At 43.6% G+C, this 18,594-nt stretch overlaps 1 protein-coding gene across 5 annotated transcripts in view; it reads right to left on the reverse strand.

Annotated features, from left to right (window-relative positions):
* Nucleotides 1–18,594, reverse strand: part of LOC139576319 (zinc finger MIZ domain-containing protein 2-like) — a 77,782-nt gene that overhangs the window by 17,882 nt on the left and 41,306 nt on the right. For all 5 annotated transcript variants that reach the window (XM_071402271.1, XM_071402268.1, XM_071402272.1 and 2 more), the window contains exons 2-12: nucleotides 13,126–13,230; nucleotides 8,273–8,387; nucleotides 7,812–8,005; nucleotides 7,065–7,245; nucleotides 6,305–6,529; nucleotides 5,629–5,838; nucleotides 5,352–5,450; nucleotides 4,913–5,087; nucleotides 2,846–2,987; nucleotides 2,198–2,408; nucleotides 1,870–1,975 (exon numbers count right to left, since the gene is read on the reverse strand). In XM_071402271.1, coding sequence (XP_071258372.1) covers nucleotides 1,870–1,975; nucleotides 2,198–2,408; nucleotides 2,846–2,987; nucleotides 4,913–5,087; nucleotides 5,352–5,450; nucleotides 5,629–5,838; nucleotides 6,305–6,529; nucleotides 7,065–7,245; nucleotides 7,812–8,005; nucleotides 8,273–8,387; nucleotides 13,126–13,175 — 1,708 coding nt within the window. In that variant the 5' untranslated portion in view covers nucleotides 13,176–13,230. The remainder of the gene's footprint in view (nucleotides 1–1,869; nucleotides 1,976–2,197; nucleotides 2,409–2,845; nucleotides 2,988–4,912; nucleotides 5,088–5,351; nucleotides 5,451–5,628; nucleotides 5,839–6,304; nucleotides 6,530–7,064; nucleotides 7,246–7,811; nucleotides 8,006–8,272; nucleotides 8,388–13,125; nucleotides 13,231–18,594) is intronic.

Here is an 18,594-nt window from a genome sequence, read left to right on the forward strand (position 1 = left end):
AGGCCATGCGGCGAGTGAAGTCCCCATTGTAGAGTTACAGGATGTATTGCTAATACTATGATGCTGTAGTGCTCAGTGCCTTATCGTGGGACAGTAGCGTAAAAGGGATAGAGAAATTAATGCACAGGTTTTCACAAAGGCTGTGTCGCTCAGTTGATAAAGCATGGCACTTGCGATGTCAGGATTATGGGTTTGATTCCCGCTGGGGCCCCCAATATGAATATTTATGCATGCGCTACCATTATTAGCTTTGATAAAATCATCTGCTAAATGGCATAGAGTATTTAATCTATTCTAAAATTGATTAAATACATGTTTTCCTCATCAATCTACACACAATACCCCAAAATGACAAAGTGAAAGCAGATTTTTTGTAAATTTATTACAAATAAATAATTATTTACATAAGTATTCAGAACCTTTGCTATGAGGCTCAATTGAGCTCAGGTGCATCCTGTTTCCATTGATCATCCTTGAGATGTTGCTACAACTTGATTGGAGTCCACCTGTGGTAAATTCAATTGGTTGGACATGATTCGGAAAGGCACACACCTGTCTATATAAGGTCCAACAGTTGACAGTGCATGTCAGAGCAAAAACTAAGCCATGAGGTCAAAGGAATTGTCAGTAGAGCTCTGACACAGCATTGTGTTGAAGCATAGATCTGGGGAACGGTACCAAAAGATGCAGCATTGAAGGTCCCCAAGAACACAGTTGGACTCCATCAATCTTAAATGAAAGAAATTTGGAACCGCTAAAACCCTTCCTAGAGCTGGCCGCCCGGCCAAACTGAACAATCGGGGGAGAAGGGCCTTGGTCAGTGAGGTGACCAAGAACCTGATGGTCACTCTGACGGAGCTCCATAGTTCCTCTGTTGAGATGCGAGAACCTTACAGAAGGACAACCATCTCTGCAGCACTCCACTAAAATCAGGCTTATATGGTGGAGTGGCCAGACAGAAGCCACTCCTCAGTAAAAGGCACATAACAGTCTCATTGGAGTTTGCCAAAAGGCACCTAAAGGAATCTCAGACCATGAGAAACAAGATTATGTGGTCTGATGAAACCAAGATTGAACTCTTTGGCCTGAATGCCAAGAGTCACGTCTGAAGGAAACCTGGCAACATTCCTACGGTGAAGCATGGTGGTGGCACCATCATGCTGTAAGGGGTGTTTTCAGCAGCAGGTCTGGGGGAGTCAGGATTGAGGAAAAGATGAACGGAGAAAAGTACAGAGAGATCCTTGATGAAAATGCTCCAGAGCGCTCAGGACCTCAGACGGGGGCAAAGGTTCACCTTCCAACATGACAACGACCCTAAGTACACAGCCAAGACAACGCAGGAGTGGCTTCGTGACAAGTCTCTGAATGTCCTTGAGCGGCCCAGAACCCAATCGAACAGAGAGAAATAGCTGTGCAGCGACGCTCCCCATCCAACCTGACAGAGCTTGAGAGGATTTGCAGAGAAGAATGGAAGAAACCCCCCCAAATACAGGTGTGCCAAGCTTGTAGCGTCATACCCAAGAATACCTTTTTTTATACCATTTTCTAAACACATGTTTTTGCTTTGTCATTATGGGGTATTGTGTGTAGATTGATGAGGGAAAAAAAGATTTAATACATTTTAGATTAAGGCTGTAACGGAACAAAATATGGAAAAAGTCAAGGGGTCTGAATACTTTCCGAAGGCGCTGTATACTACTAAAAGCTTATTCAGACTTTGCAATAGATTTGAGACAACCGAGAATGGCAAATGGTGGTACCAGAGGTAGTCCTAGTTCCAATGAAAGGTTTCCCTTGTAAAATAGATTTTATATCTCAATGGGAGTTTCCTGATAAATTAAAGGTTCAATAAATAAATGCCACACTCACTCTTAGTGACACAGTGCTCCGCTGGCAACAGCCGCTTCTTCATCAAGCCCTGCAGCACCGAGCGCACTGACGGCCTGTGGACCAGCTGGAGCACAAACAGGTGAGACTGCAGGTAGCGAGGGCGAGGGGTAGAAAGAGGAGAGAGGAGGAGCGAGACAGCAAAATAGATGTTTAGGATTAGAGATTATTAGTGCAATAGTGAACACTCTACATAGAGGGCAACAGGTTTGACTGTGCCTCAATTTGAACTGTGACACTTGCAGAAGAGTTGGTTACAATGGTGAGACTCCATTCAACAGAGTGTGGGTGTGCACTGCAGGACACTTACACAACAGCAGGCTGTGACCGTGATTTGGATGGTGTTCCTCCCGGGCTGACACACTTGCTTCAGGTACAGGGGCTTGTGGGAAGTCTTGTTGTCGCCACGCTGGATGGTGAGGGGCGTGGCGTTAACGCTCACCTGCACCGACGCTGGCCAGTTGGTGTTCATCTGACGGTCCTCGTGGTGGTAACACTTAAACTGGAGCTCCAAGTCCGGCCTGCGTACGGTACACACACGCACCCACACACGCCAAATCATCTACAACAGCAATATAGTAGTATAGTATAGCATGGTTTAGTTAAGCAATAAGACCCGAGGGGGTGTGATACTGTATATGGCCAATATACCACAGCTAAGGGCTGTTCTTAGCATGACACAAAGTGGAGTGCTAGGACACAGCCCTTAGCCGTGGTATATTGGCCATATATCACAAACCCCTGAGGTCCTTATTGTTATTATAAACTGGTTACCAACATAATTAGAGCAGTAAAAATAAATGTTCTGTCATACCCATGGTATACGGCCTGATATACCACGGCTTTCAGCCAATCAGCATTCAGGGCTCGAACCACCCAGTTTATAATATAGCACAGTAGGGTATAGCATAGCACAGTACAATCCAATATATAAAATGAAGAGCAGCAGAGCTCGGACCTCATCATGAGGGTCTTGTAGACGGAGTCGCGCAGCTGGAAGACATGGTTGCTGACGGCCAGGTTGTGCTCCAGGCGGAAGGGTTCCAGCACCACGCCATCTCGTACGGGGAAGGTCAACCGCAGGTCATCGCTGGGGTTACCTGTTGAGCAAAGTCAGGCGCAATCAATCAGCCACCATGTCTCGTTGTTAGACCGTCCAAACACACACAACACTAGTTTCTCTGTTTTCTGGAGGTACCGAGCATTACTTGCGTAAATGCAGAGAAATGATGAAAACAAAGACTACGCTAACCATGTTTCCATCCACAGTTTTTATGCGAGTAATGTCATACCATATAAAAATGAATCACAACAGATGTGATGGGAACAGGAAGTTTCGGTACAAATACCGATAGATAATTTGTTCGTTCGACATGGTGGGATCTTTTTGTGTCGGTAAAATTAATTATGTGAAAAATGGTGATGGAAACGCATCGATGCGCAAATACCAAATATTGATATAATAACCATCATATTGAAGTAAACTTGAAATCACACGTTGACATGGTGTGTGGTCCTCACACTACGACTCAGGAAAACATGCAGTTTAAATTAGGCTACAGATGAAATAAATTATGATGAACTTCACAGGGTGCTGAAAGTGCATGGTATGAGATTGATGCTCCTTTCCAATAAATGCTGAGGGTCTTATTCTGGTGACATGATGATTGATGCCTGACTGCCGTTTAAAAAAATATCCATAATCTCATAATGTAGACTAGCCTACCCGCACTGTTTCTGAGTCATGGCTAGACGGGATCCTGTTTTTGTCAAATTAACGTCAAAAGTAGATTTGTTTTAGCATTTTAACGTGACGTTAATTAGTCAAAAGCTAGATCACTTCTAGCCATTACCCTGTATCTGCGAGCTGCTGGCTAAAGCACACGTGCCAAAACCAGAGTAGGCACATGTTCTATTTAAAGCAACAGTTTTTGTGACAACACATAGAACATTAGGGGAAAAAAACATAAGCCAAAAATGCACATTGTGTGCACTACGTCATCACGCACAGTCAGTTTGGTGGAAACACACCACTGGTGGGGAAAATTGACCTATTTTCTTTATGTAGATTCTTGAATATTTGCATGAAAATCTGTCGCCAATTGGATGGAAGCCTAGCTGATCGTGGACTTCAGGAAACAACAGAGGGAGCACCCCCCATCCACATCGACAGGACCACAGTGGAGAAGGTGGAAAGCTTCAAGTTCCTCGGCGTACACATCACTGACAAACTGGATTGGTCCACCCACAGACAGTGTGGTGAAGAAGGCGCAACAGTGCCTCTTCAACCTCAGGAGGCTGAAGAAATTTGGCTTGTCACCTAAAACCCTCACAAACTTTTACAGATGCACAATCGAAAGCATCTTGTCGGGCTGTATCCCCGCCTGGTACGGCAACTGCACCACCGCAACCGCAGCGCTCTCCGGAGGATGGTGCGGTATGCCCAACACATCACCGGGGGCAAACTACCTGCCCTCAAGGACACCTACAGCACCCGATGTTACAGGAAGGCCAAAAAGCTAATCAAGGACAACAACCACAAGAGCCACTGCCTGTTCATCCCGTAATCATCCAGAAGGCGAGCTCAGTACAGGTACGTCAATGCTGGGAACGAGAGACTGAAAAACAGCTTCTATCTCAAGGCCATGAGACTGGCCACTTTAATAAATGGAACACTCGTCACTTTAATAATGTTTACATATTTTGCATTACCCATCTCATTTGTATATACTGTATCTGATACTATTCTACTGTATCTTATTCTATGCCGCTCTGACATTGCTCGTCCATACATTTTTATAATCTTAATTACATTCCTTTACTAGATTTGTATATATTGGGTATATATTGTGTAATTTTTAGATATTACTGCACTGTCGGAGCTAGAAGCACAAGCATTTCGCTACACCCACAATAACATCTGCTAAACACGTGTATGTGACCAATAAAATATAATTTAGCTACTGAGAGACAAGGGATTTCCAAAGCAAATTCTGTGTAAGAGTGTGTCATGTTTGAGGTTTACCTGTGGGGAGTGGTGGGGGTAGGGAGTTCGTGTTTGGCTTGATGTCAGGCAGGAAAGAGGGCTTGACGTCATGGCCAGGAGACATGTAGGGGGGCACCGCACTGCCTGGGGTTATGGGAGGGGTGGGGTTTCCAAGAAGGGGAGAGCTTGGATAACCAGGCATCGCCCTGCCCGGCTAGGACACAAAGAGAATGAGAGTAGGGTTAGGTTGCTGTACTTGGAGGACTAAAAATAGCAGTAATGTGCTGTGCTTTGAGATTTTGGCATTCAGAGGCAACGTAGGTCTACAACTCTACACACAAAGAAAAGCCTAGTCCCAAATCTGTTTGTGCCGTCTTTCCAAATCCTACGGCCATTGGCAAGACAGCACAAACAGATCTAGGACCATGTTACACAAAAACATAATGAAGGTGGAATGAGTTCTCTCTCTCCGTCTCACCCCATTGACTGCAGTCTGGTTGAAGGTGTTGTAAACTCCACTGACTCCCCCGGCCGCTAGTGCATTTAGTGTGTTGCCCTGTCCATTGAACTGCTCCGACTGAAAGGCAAATCGCACAGCACTGGCTTGTACTTTGGACTCTAGTTTGGGTATTATTACAGTAGCCAGCCAGGACATACACACAAAAAGGGGGGAGGGTGTGAAAACAGCACAGCACAGCCCAGCAGACTGTGCAACAGACAGACAGGAATAGGGGTGTGACACTGGATAGCGTTACCTTGTAGTACTGTCCTGGGTGGGCTGGTCCCGAGGGGTACTGGGCCATGTTGCCCTGCTGCATGGGCATCTTGTGGCCTTGGTAGGAGGGGGAGGTGGCTGAGCGCTGGGGTCCCAGGCCCCCATGGTACTGCATGGGCTGCCCAGGGTAGGGTCCCTGACCAGGAGCAGGGCCAGCCATGCCTGGACCATACTGCTGCCCGGTAAAGCCCTGAGGGAGACACACAGAGGGGGCAAAATGGAACCGAGATACTGTATGTGTTGACCTCAAAGCAAAACTGGGCACACAATTATATTTCTGGTATGATGAGGATACAAACAAATGAAAGCTATAATGTTACTGAGATAAACCTCACCAAATAAGGAAGTTGAGCTTACTTGCATTTTAAGCTCGCAAAATTACACTTTGATACCCAGCATTAATTGGAGGCGTTTACTTGCTAAAATGTGAAGTGACACCTGGCTATTATAAGAGAATGGCCCATTTTGGTGAAGTTGGACAGTGTAACCAAAAACAACTACATTAACGGCAAACTCCATATCAAGCTTAATAAAATGGATGTACATAGGTGTTAACATAATATTATAATTCACTGTATATTTTTTACTTATGGCTGTCAGTCTACAAATGGTTTGCATTAGAAAGTATGTGAAGTCATTCGCCGGGAGAGACTCACCTCAGCATTGTATGGGCGTTTGAGTCCCTGCTGTGGCCTGGGTGGTCCATGCTGAGCCCCGGGGTAGCCTGGGTGCTGGGGCATCCTCTGACCTTGAGGGGCACCGTACATGGGCCCCATGGACGGGGGACGAGCGGGACCCATCCCTGCCGGGGACATGCCAGGGGGACCTCTGGGGCCCGGGTGTTGCATGAACTGTGTGTTGTAGCCCGCACCGCCGCCCATCTGAAAAGTCCTCTAGGTTAGTGTGGGCATGACATGGCGGATGAGATTAAGGAAACAGTAGTCACTTTGATGTTCTCTGTTTTCCCTGGGTTACATGGTTATAATAACGTATAAATACGGTCCATATTGAGCAGTGTTGCAAAGTCGAAGAACTTCCCTCTGTTAAACATGACATAAGCCACTCACTCCTATAGCCAGCAGGGGGTGCAGTATCCACTCAGACCAACAGAGGCCACCATTTTGGTTGGATGTTTCTGCACAATACATGAGTCTGACAGGCAACTCCCATAAGGTGTTTATGTCGCAACCCCTGGCTTGTGGTCATTCGAGACAATAGTACTACTATAGCAGACAGTATGCACTACAGAGTCGGATTAAGTTGCTCCTAGACTCTGATCTTGGGTCAGTTTAGCATTTCCCCCTGTAATGGTTAAGGTTAGGATTTGGGGGAAGGCAAGCTGATCCTAGATCTGTACCTATGGAAAAATCCACTACAGAGCATGTACTACATTGCCCTCCCTACCTCCTTCCTTACCTGGCCATAGTTCATCTCCTGGTTCTGCTTCTCCTGGATAGCAGCAACCGTTGCTGTGGCTGTGGCGGTTGCTGTGGCAGCCGCTGCAGCCACCGCTGCCGCCGCCGCCTGGGTGAAGTCGGTTTGAGGGCGGATGCCGTGAGGGGGCATGCCCATAGACCCCCCTCCGTTATTGGGGTAACTGATGGGACAGAGAAATGGTTGTTTCAAAATAAACCAACCTGAAAATAGTGTGACTCCAGTATTTCACACACAGGTACATTTTCCCCCAGTAAAACAGTAACTGTTCCGTATTAACAGAAACCATCACCCTCTTGGCTACTATACAAAGACTACAGGAGGACTACTATACAACATGTATGTCTGGCAGCTAATTCATTCTGTTTTGGTTTGGACACTTGTCCCTTGTGCTCGGAGGGAACAGTTCCAGCTATTCAAAAATTAATGGTGTATTGAGATTAGTGTCACCCTGAATGTTAATCGATTTAGTTTTGCAGTGCACCACTCAGGATTAAATAGCCTACTAGTCGACTGAATCCACAATGGTATGAGGAGCTCTGACACTATCCAGCCTTCACATACTGTAGTGGCCAGAGGCATATTACCAACACGGGTATGTGTGTGTGTGGGAGATGTTGACTCCCTTAATCTTTGCCTCCAAATCTCTCCTCGAGGTAATTCCACATGAATGAGCGGAGATAAAAACACGTGGCCTGGGCTATATCGGTCGGTCTGTCTGTCGCTTACCTGCCCACGTATCCAGGCCCGGCGGGGTATCCCCCATTGCCCCTGCCGTACATGCCCTGCTGCATGTAGCCTTTGTTGGGCTCCGGGTAGCCCTGTTGACCTAAAAACTGCTGGCCCATCCCAGGGCTATGGCCGGGCATCATGTTTCCCCCACCAGAGTTCCCACCTGGACCCATCGGGTTCCCACCCAGGACCTGAGAGGGGGAGGAGAAACAAACAGGAGTGTTGATGAGGTGAATCACTATCAACCTAGTTCTAATATGATTCACCGCAATGATTCTTGTACTTTGGAATGTTGATGTATCGCATGTGGAGGAAGGGAAGGGAGGGTGACATATTGCAGCTGTAAGTAGCGTCCCAAATGGGTCCTAGTCAAAAGTAGTGCACTACATAGGGAATAGGGTGCCATTTGGAACGCAGCCTTAAGGTTTGCTTTCGTGGGGTCACGTGTCTATCCATACCTGGCTGGGTGAAGGATTGGTTACCCCCCACACTGTGGTTACCACAGACAGGGAGCCTGCCGGCTGATTGCTGCCTTGCTGCCAGGACACAGGGTCATAAGGGTAGGAGCCGTCACTGAGGAGGAGGAGAGACAGAGAGATTACTGACTGGAGAATTGGATCGTGGCCAACACTTCCTCTGTGGCCCTTCAGGGACCTCAACTATGGGTTAAGGCGGATAAGTCTGTGGAGCTTTGAGCGGATGCTGGAGCTTTGCTGAGTCAGGAGAGAAATATGGACATGTATTTATACATGTAAGCAACATGCATGCCTGAAGATTCTGGCTTTGCTATAGCCCTTGCATATTTAAAAATCTGTGCTGGGCATGTGTGCCGCCTGTGCTTTACTCAGTGGATTTGCCTGTGCATGTCAATCACATTATCACACGACACTGCACCATGTCTCCATGGAGACAAAGCCGTCACCTAGATACGGGTAAAAGTAGCAGTGCCAAGAGAGAAGTTACGTGTGTGACTCATACTGGATAAAACAGGACTGCTCTAGTTATTCCTGTTTGCTTTCCATAATCAGCCTTGCAGCGCACATCTTGTTGAGTCTGGCACAGTGGCCACACAGGCACAGCATGGTTTCTGTTATTTTGGCTGATAAAAAAAATGAAAAGTCCATAAATAAAACTGTTGCAGGCCAAAATGACTGGGAGATATAAAAAAAAAAAATCTCATTGCAAAATAATGCTTATATTCATTCATGGAAATACCAGTCGGTGGAAATACATTTGACCATCATGCTCATCAGTCTATAGGTTAATTTGCATAATTTAGTGGAATTAAATTGGCCTGTGTGTATTAGTCATCGTGTATCTTATTTATCCAACACAACTGTCACACACATGCACAGCATACAGAGCTCATCAGCTGGTTGCTGCTGGAGTAAACATGCTTTTATAAGCCCATTCATTGCGGAACAATTCTAAATGCTTGTGTTAACACAGTTTGGTGCACAGTTCAAATATATATATTTTTTTTTTTAATGTATTTATTTCTCGAACAGGCTATTGAAGCGCGCCCCCCATTCACAATTCAAGTGCAGGCAACAGGCTATCAGCGCGTCATCCACCACTTCACAATGTGAGCTGGAGGCAGTATGCATTTTAAAAACATTCTTGTTTGAAACCTGAATGTTTTATTTCATTTAAATGAGGCATGTCTTACCTTCATTCAAAGTAGCCTATAGGCAAAACCCGACCATAAAACGTGGAGGCAATTATTTTAGAAAGACTTTATAGGCGGCGCGTGAGTTTCAAGTTTGGGGAAGCTTACAATTTATCCTACCATTTCTTCCGTTTTACGTACCAGTTATGATTTTCATATGCGCGTTTTAATGGAACAATTTCATTGCAATAATAATGTTTTCATTTCTCAAAATCATTGTCACATGGTTAATCATAAAAATCTGAATTAAAATGATAAACATCTAAAAGTCAACTAATGCGAGGTCACCAACATATTGATACACCATGATCCATTGGCGCATAAAGAAATGAGCGCATGGAACTAGGCCTATAAATTCCATTGCTCTTCCACATCGAGGATTGGTGATTATCGAGGGAGATTGTTCGAAAGATTTTTCAAATAGCTTACAGTGAAAAACTATAGTTTTAATATATTATCATTCGCAATGGATGTAAAAATAAATTTAAAAAATAACACTTTCCTACATTGCCACGCAGCAGGCCAGGTACTTCTATGCATGCTCAGGCGCGCACGCTCCCTCAACATTATTAGGAGAGAGAAACCAGACACATGCTCATTGTTCACATCGAGCACTCCAAACAAAAAGGAATGAAAAAATGACAAATCTGGTAAATTATGGTTATGAAGAAAAAAAACAACAAAAAACAAAACAAGTGTAGCAGGTTGTGAACTCCGCACTCCAAGACCTCTCCACTCCAAGAATGAGAACGGCAAATGAAAGTAATTAATGCATGCATTAACATAAATTAATGTAACCAAATGACAAGGATTAACGGTACATTTATTACTGGTGACATATGTAATAGGGAATTGATCAAATAAAATAAAAAGGGCAAACAATTCACACAATGAATGTGCAAGAATTGGCAACCGATGAGCCATTCTGGAGAGACTGGCCTTCACCACACCACTCCGCTTCTTCTCGTCTCAAAATGTTTAATTATACTCAAGACACATTATCTTCACACATATTTTTTATGCTTTTCACTGACAGCTAGGCCTATTGCCACGCGCTGCCCAAATTGCGGGTTTCCCAAATAGGCATAAACCTATGAGAGCTTCTGATTTGAAACAATACAAAGCAAAATATGACATTTTTTGTTACTAATGATCATTGTTCCTCTGTGGCTAAGTCATGCTTTCTTGTGAAGTATTTTGAATGATTTAATTTATTTCTGTATAGACAGGACTAATTACAGAATTTTGTCAAACGTATTTCCATCTCTCTTGGTTTTCATATCAACTTGGTTTTCATATCAACTATAAAGCCAAAAGGCACGTCTTATTTTGCACGCTTTGTACAAAATAAAATGCAGTACGACAGGATATTTCTAAACATAGCTCGTTATTAGCAAGCTATAACTGGCATGTTCGCGTGTCTCATACCATGATCAACCGAATATGACCTCACCCCCCTGGGTGGTCTTAACCAATCATAGCGCAGTATGATACGGCGGTTAAACGCATCCAATTACAATTCAGTATGTTTACACATATGAATATTACATCCCTTTTTTTTAAAGAAAAATGTACAACATATTCTAAGCGTTTCTTTTAAATACATGCTCTGTAGTTTGAACGGTACACTGCTCCTTCTGCGGTGCGGACGTGATATGAATGTTCAGTGTCAGCTGGCTGTATGACGACTGCTGGCTTCCAGTGGCTATGCTCCTGGATTCTAACTGACTCTTCGTCGTTCAGTGGTGGCTGTGGTCTCGCTGACCTGTCGTAGTTGTGTCTGTGCACGTTTTTCATGCATTTCTTTGTAGCTGACGACCTCAGGGTGCAGCTGCTGGTTAGTGCTGGTAAGGTTTGAGCGAAGTCTGTGGCTCATCAACAGCTGGGCTGGTGATTTGAAGTTGTCAACTGGAGTGTTGAGGTATTCAAGGAGACTGAGGTAGGGGTCTCTCGTCTGCTTTTGCTTTGTCCATGAGTGATTTAGCAATCTGCACAGATTTTTCAGCAAGGCCATTCATTTGAGGCTAATGTGGGCTTGTGGTGACATGTGTGAACTCCCATGCTTTTGTAAAGGATTCAAACTCATTTAATTTGTAACAGGGGCCATTGTCAGATATTAAAGTCTCTACAATGCCATGCCTGGCAAGGATTGCTTTCAGCTTGTGTATCACAGCTGCAGATGTGGTGCTGTGAAGCTTGTCGTGTTCGAAGTATCTGCTGTAGTAGTCCACTGTTAAGATGTAGTCCTCGTTGTTCCAGGTGAACAGATTGGTTGCCACGACCTGCCAGGGTTGGTCTGGGATACAGTGAGGTAATATTGGCTCTGGTGTTTGAGGGGCATCGTTCAAGACATGTGGGGCATTTATTAACAATGTCCTCTATTTGTTTGCACATTCCGGGGCAAAACAAAAATGTCCCGTGCTCTCCGTTTCCATGCGGCCAGCATTCTCTTCTCTGAGAATGGTAGGAATGATGATTTTCTCTCCTTTGAAAATGATTCCGTTCATCTGTGATAGTTCATCACGATGTTTCCAGAACTCAGACACTCAGAGGTGATTTTCTCCTCTCCTCAGGCCATCCATCCTGTATGACTTTCCTCAGCTGTGTGAGTTGTGTCCTTTTCTGTTTCTGCTCAGCTCTCCTTCAGTTTTGTGTCACTAACTGGTAAGTTGCTGTACACAGTGTGCACTTGCATGTCCATGCCTTCACTGAGGCTGCTGTCCTTGTAGGTAAGAAACCTGGAGTGTGTGTCTGCGACAGGGATGTCTTTGCCTGGACGGTGAGTGATTGTGAAGTCGTATTTTTGTAGTTGAAGGATCATTCTCTGTAGCCTTGGCGGGGCTGCGGCTAGCGGTTTCCTCATGATTGACTCGAGGGGCTTGTGGTCAGATTTCACAATGACTTGTCGTTCATATACGTACTGATGAAAACGCTTACACCCGAACAGAATGGCGTACAGTCCCTTTTCGATTTGAGCGTAGTTAATTTCACAGTCAGATTTGAACGCGTAGCCGATGGGCTTTCCTTCTTGCAGTAGCACTGCACCTAGTCCATACTTCGACGCGTCCACTTGGAGTCTGAGCTCTTTGTTGGGGTCGTAGTAGGTGATGTTGGTAGGCTAGACCCTGGCCTCTATCCAAGCAAACCAGACTGAAGTGAGGGTTATATCAGCACAAAACTTTGTTGAGTAAGCTATGTTGGAGTAAGAGGTGGTGACATTTTTGCCTTGTGTGGGTGTACTTTCTCATTAAAATAAAACCTTTACTGTCACACTCTTTTCTCAACTCCCACGTTTAACCAGCCATCCTCAAAAGAAGATCACTTTATCGGTCAGTTCATTTTGACTCTCCCTTGCCTCCTTGACAGAAATTCACAGAAAGGATGTATTTCTGGGCCCGTGTTCACAAAGCATCTCAGAGTATGACCAAGGATCAGTTTTGTGTTTTAAATCATAATGAATAAGAGGGGAGGACCTGATCCTAGATCAGCACTCCTACTCTGAGACATGTGAATACAGACCCTGAAAGTCACAGCCATTCTTCTAATCTACAAAACCACATCAAAGCTAAGAATCATCCTTATCGAATGGAGAGGGAGGAGAGATGGGCTGGCTGTCTGGCTGGGTGGGTAGTTGGTACACACCTGTGTGGATTAGGAGGCAGGCCAGGTTTCATGGAATTCATGGGGTTCATCGGAAGGACGTTGGGATCAGCAGGGAGCCCCACAACTCCTCAACCAGCAGACAGCCTGAAAACAAAAGAACACGTGTTTAGACATGAGGCCAACTATTAAGATTGCAGTCTACTGTACCATGTTGGAGAATAGACATGACAAATGTTCCAGCAATGTTTCTATGATTTGCATATTCAGAAAGTCTATAATTATAAGAGGAGAAACAACCGAAACAATGATCGGCAGAGCATCCCGCAGCTACTAGAGGGGCACTACTGAGAAAAATCAACATAGGCCTACCGCCCAATGTTGTTGTTACGTATACAGTGCCTTCAGTAAGTGTTCATACCCCTGGACTTTTTCCACATTTTGTTGTGTTACAGCCTGAATTTAAAATGGTTTACATTTATATTTATCACTGGCCTACACACAATACCCCATAATGTCAAAGTGGACTTGTGTTTTTCGAAATGTTTCCAAATTAATAAAAAAGAACAAGCTCTAATGTCTTGAGTCAATAAGTATTCAACCCCTTTGTTATGGCAAGACTAAATAAGTTCAGGCGTAAAAATGTGCTTAACAAGACGCAAAATAAGCATGGACTCACTCTGTGTGCAATAACAGTGTTTAACATGATTTTGAAAGACTTCCTCATCTCTGTACCCCACACATACAACCATCTGTAAGATCACTCAGTAGAGCAGTGACTATCAAACACAGATTTCACCACAAAGACCAGGGATGTTTTAGAATGCCTTGCAAAAAGGGCAACCTACAGTGGCAAGAAAAAGTATGTGAACCCTTTGGAATTACCTGGATTTCTGCATAAATTAGTCATACATTTATCTGATCTTCATCTTAGTCACAACAATAGACAAACAGTGTGCTTAAACTAATAACACACCAAGTATTGTATTTTTCTTGTCTATATTAAATACATCATTTAAATATTCACAGTGTAAGTTGGGGAAAGTATGTGAACCCCTAAACTAATGAGTTTTCCAAAAGCTAAATTGGAGTCAGCTAACCTGGAGTCCAATCAATGAAACAAAATTTTAGATTTTTTTGGTTAGATCTGCCCTGCCCTATAAAAACCCCCCACAAAATTTGGAGTTTGCTATTCACATAAAGCATTGCCTGATGTGAACCATGCCTCAAACAAAAGAGATCTCAGAAGACCTAAGATTATGGGCATGGGTCCTCAGATGCTCAAAAGGTTCTACAGCTGCACCAGAGAGCATCCTGACTGGTTGCATCACTGCCTGGCCTCCGACCGCAAGGCACCACAGAGGCTAGCACGAACGGCCCAGTACATCACTGGGGCCAAGCTTCCTGCCATCTAGGACCTCTATACCAGGCGGTGTCTGAGGAAGGCCCTAAAAATTGTCAAAGACTCCAGCCAACCTAGTCATAGACTGTTCTCTCTGCTACCACACGGCAAGTGGTACCGGAGCACCAAGTCTAGGTCCAAGAGGTTTCTAAACAGCTTCTACCCTGAAGCCATAAGACTCCTGAACATCTAGCCAAATGGCTACCCAGACTATTTGCATTGCCCCCCTCCCCTCTCTTTACACCACTGCTACTCAGTTGTCATCTATGCATAGTCACTTTAATAAATCTACCTACATGTACATGCTACCTCAACTAACCGGTGCCCCCACACATCGACTCTAAATCGGTACCCCCCTGTATATAGTCTCGCTATTGTTATCTTACTGCTGCTCTTTAATTACTAGTTACTTTTCTCTCTTATTCTTATCTGTATTTTTTTTAAATATAACTGCATTGTTGGTTAAGAGCTCGTAAGTAAGCATTTCACTGCAAGGTCTATACCTGTTGTATTTGGCGCATGTGACTAATACAATTTGATTTGATTAAGAATTGTTGACTTGCATAAACCTAGAAAGGGTTACAAAAGTATATCTAAAAGCATTGCTGCATGTCTGAAATTTGCAAAAGAGCACCTGGATGTTCCACAGCGCTTCTGGCAAAATATTCTGTGGACAGATGAAACAGTTGAGTTGTTTGGAAGGAACACACAACACTATGTGTGGAGGAAAAAAAGGCACAGCATACCAACATCAAAACCTCATCCCAACTGTAAAGTATGGTGGAGGGAGCATCATGGTTTGGGGCTGCTTTGCTGCTTCAGGGCCTGGACAGCTTGCTATCATTGACGGAAAAATGAATTCCCAAGTTTATCAAGACATTTTGCAGAAGAATGTAAGGCTATCTGTCCGCCAATTGAAGCTCAACAGAAGTTGGGTGATGCAACATGACAATGACCCAAACACAGAAGTAAAATCAACAATAGAATAGCTTCAACAGAAGAAAATACGTCTTCTGGAGTGGCCCAGTCAGAGTACTGACCTCAACCTGATTAAAAATGCTGTGGCATGACCTCAAGAGCTGTTCACACCAGACATCCTAAGAATATTGCTGAACTGACACAGTTTTGTAAAGATGAATGGTCCAAAATTCCTCCTGACCATTGTGCAGGTCTGATCCGCAACTACAGAAAACGTTTGGTTGAGTTTATTGCTGCCAAGTGTTCACATACTTTTCCACCCTACACTGTGAATGTTTACACAGTGTGTTCAATAAAGACATGAAAACATATAATTGTTTGTGTTATTAGTTTAAGCAGACTGTTTGCCTATTGTTGTGACTTTTTTATGGATTTTATGACCAATTTATGCAGAAATCCAGGTAATTCCAAAGGGTTCACATACTTTTTCTTGCCACTGTATTTGTACATAAAAAATAAATGTAAAAAGCAGACATTGAATATCCTTTTGAGCATGGTGAAGTTATTAATTACACTTTGGATGGTGTATCAACACATCCAGTCACCACAAAGATACAGGCGTCCTTCCTAACTCAGCTGCCGGAGAGGAAGGAAACTGCTCAGGGATTTCACCATGAGGCCAATGGTGACTTAAAAACAGTTACAGAGTTTAATGACTGTGATAGGAGAAAACTGAGGATGGATCAACAACTTTGTAGTTCCTCCACAATACTAACCTAATTGACAGAGTGAAAAGAAGGAAGCCTGTACAGAATACAAATATTCCAAAACATGCATCCTGTTTGCAACAAGGCACGAAAGTAATACTGCAAAAAATGTGGCAAAGCAATACTTTTTTTGTCCTGAATAGAAAAGTGTTATGTTTGGGGCAAATCCAATACAACATTAGTGACCGACCGGCTCAAATCTATCTTTCATGCTGGAAAAACTCCCCAGTCCATAATGATTACAAGCATACCCATAACATGATGCAGCCATCCCTATGCTTGAAATATGGCGAGTGGTACTCAGTAATATTATTAGGCAAAATCATAGAAAACCTAGCTCAGTCTGCTTTCCACCAGAAATGTGAAGATCAATTCACCTTTCAACAGGACAATAACCTAAAACACAAAGCTAAATCTACACTGGAGTTGCTTACCAAGACGACAGTGAATGCTCCTGAGTAGCCTAGTTACAGTTTTGATTTAAATCTGCTTGAAAATCTATTGCAAGACCTGTAAATGGTTGTCTAGCAATGATCAACAACCAAATTGACAGAGCTTTAAAGATTTTTTTTAAAGAATAATGGGCAAATGTTGCACAATCCAGGTGAGGAAAGCACTTGGAGACTTACCCAGAAAGACTCACAGCTGTAATCGCTGCCAACGGTGCTTCTACAGATGTAGAATACTTATGTACATTTGCAATACATGTTTTCACTTTATAATTATGGGGTATTGTGTGTAGATGGGTGAATTTTTTAATTATTTAATCCATTTTGAATTCAGGCTGTAACAAAATGTGGCATAAATGAAGGGGTATGAATACTTTCTGAAGGCACTGTAGCAGGACAGATGGTCACTAGTTCAGCCTCGGGTAGGTCAGATGGAGAGAAAATGTGTTACATGATCAAAGTCGTGAAGTCCATTGTCATGATGTACATCATAATAACATCAGGCCAAACCAAAACTTTCTTAGGGATACGGGAGAGGTTGGGGATGGTCCTAGTGGTTGGAGAACCGGTTCTCCACTGAATTTATGAGCAGCCAGGAAGTGAGACTAAGTGGTACTGAATGTAATGTTGTTGTTACGTATACCGTACCTATGTAGCTGAATCTGTGTTTGAAATTCACTGCTCGACTGAGGGACCTTACAGATAATGTGTGGGGTACAAAGATGAGGTAGTGTCATGACCGAACTGCTCGGGTCAGGTTACCGGGGACCACAATCCAACAGAGAGATCTCTCACACCCACCAGAGGAGAAGAGATCGAGGGGTATGAAGGTGGGGGGGTTTATGACACCTCCCACCCATTGTAAATCTAAGGCAGCAGACAAAATTCCTTTGTCCCCTCACTATGGAGAACCGGCCTCAGAACATTAACATGCAATAAATGGACTTTGGGACAATGGGTTTCGTCAGCCACAAGGGTGGTAATGACGATAGATGGAATATGAAAATGAATGTCATTTTTGTTATGTTATTAAAAGTTAAAGGACAACGTTATAACGAAAACATTGTAACTTAAGAGTTTTCCTAGTATATGCTTGATGTTTATACATTGTACGTTGGTTGGGAAATGTCCAAATCAAAGAGGATGTTTTGGTAAAGATGAAATGTGAAGTTAGTTGTCTAAATTGGATCTGAGTAAAATCCAGACCTTGCCTCGTAACTTGGTACGCCCAGAGAATTGCCCTAAAGGAGGAAACGCCCACTTCCGAGCCGAGGGTATAAGACATGCGAGTTAAGAATTAACATAGACTAAGTGACCCGAGCTGCAGCCAAGGTCTGAGTAGTCAACAAACCGAAAACGCAACACGAGGTTGAAGATAAAGGAACCTTCTTCTATCCATGCTATGGATTAGAGGTCGACCGATTAATCGGAATGGTCGCTATATTTTTTACACCTTTATTTAACTAGGCAAGTCAGTTAAGAACACATTCTTATTTTCAATGACGGCCTAGGAATGGTGGGTTAACTGCCTTGTTCAGAGGCAGAACGACAGATTTTTACCTTGTCAGCTCAGGGATTCAATCTTGCAACCTTACGGTTAACTAGTCCAACGCATGCAGTAAGAAGCCAAGGTAAGTTGCTAGCTAGCATTAAACTTATCTTATAAAAAACAATCAATCAATCATAATCACTAGTTATAACTACATATGGTTAATGATATTACTAGTTTATCTAGCGAGTCCTGCGTTGCATATAAACGATGCAGTGCGCATTCGCGAAAAAGGACTGTCGTTGCTTCAACGTGTACCTAACCATAAACATCAATGCCTTTCTTAAAATCAATACACAGAAGTATATATTTTTAAACCTGCATATTTAGCTGAAAGAAATCCAGGTTAGCAGGCAATATTAACCAGGTGAAATTGTGTCACTTTTCTTGCGTTCATTGCACGCAGAGTCAGAGTATATGCAACAT

Source organism: Salvelinus alpinus, chromosome 5 (assembly GCF_045679555.1).
Source record: "Salvelinus alpinus chromosome 5, SLU_Salpinus.1, whole genome shotgun sequence".
NCBI lineage: Eukaryota > Metazoa > Chordata > Actinopteri > Salmoniformes > Salmonidae > Salvelinus > Salvelinus alpinus.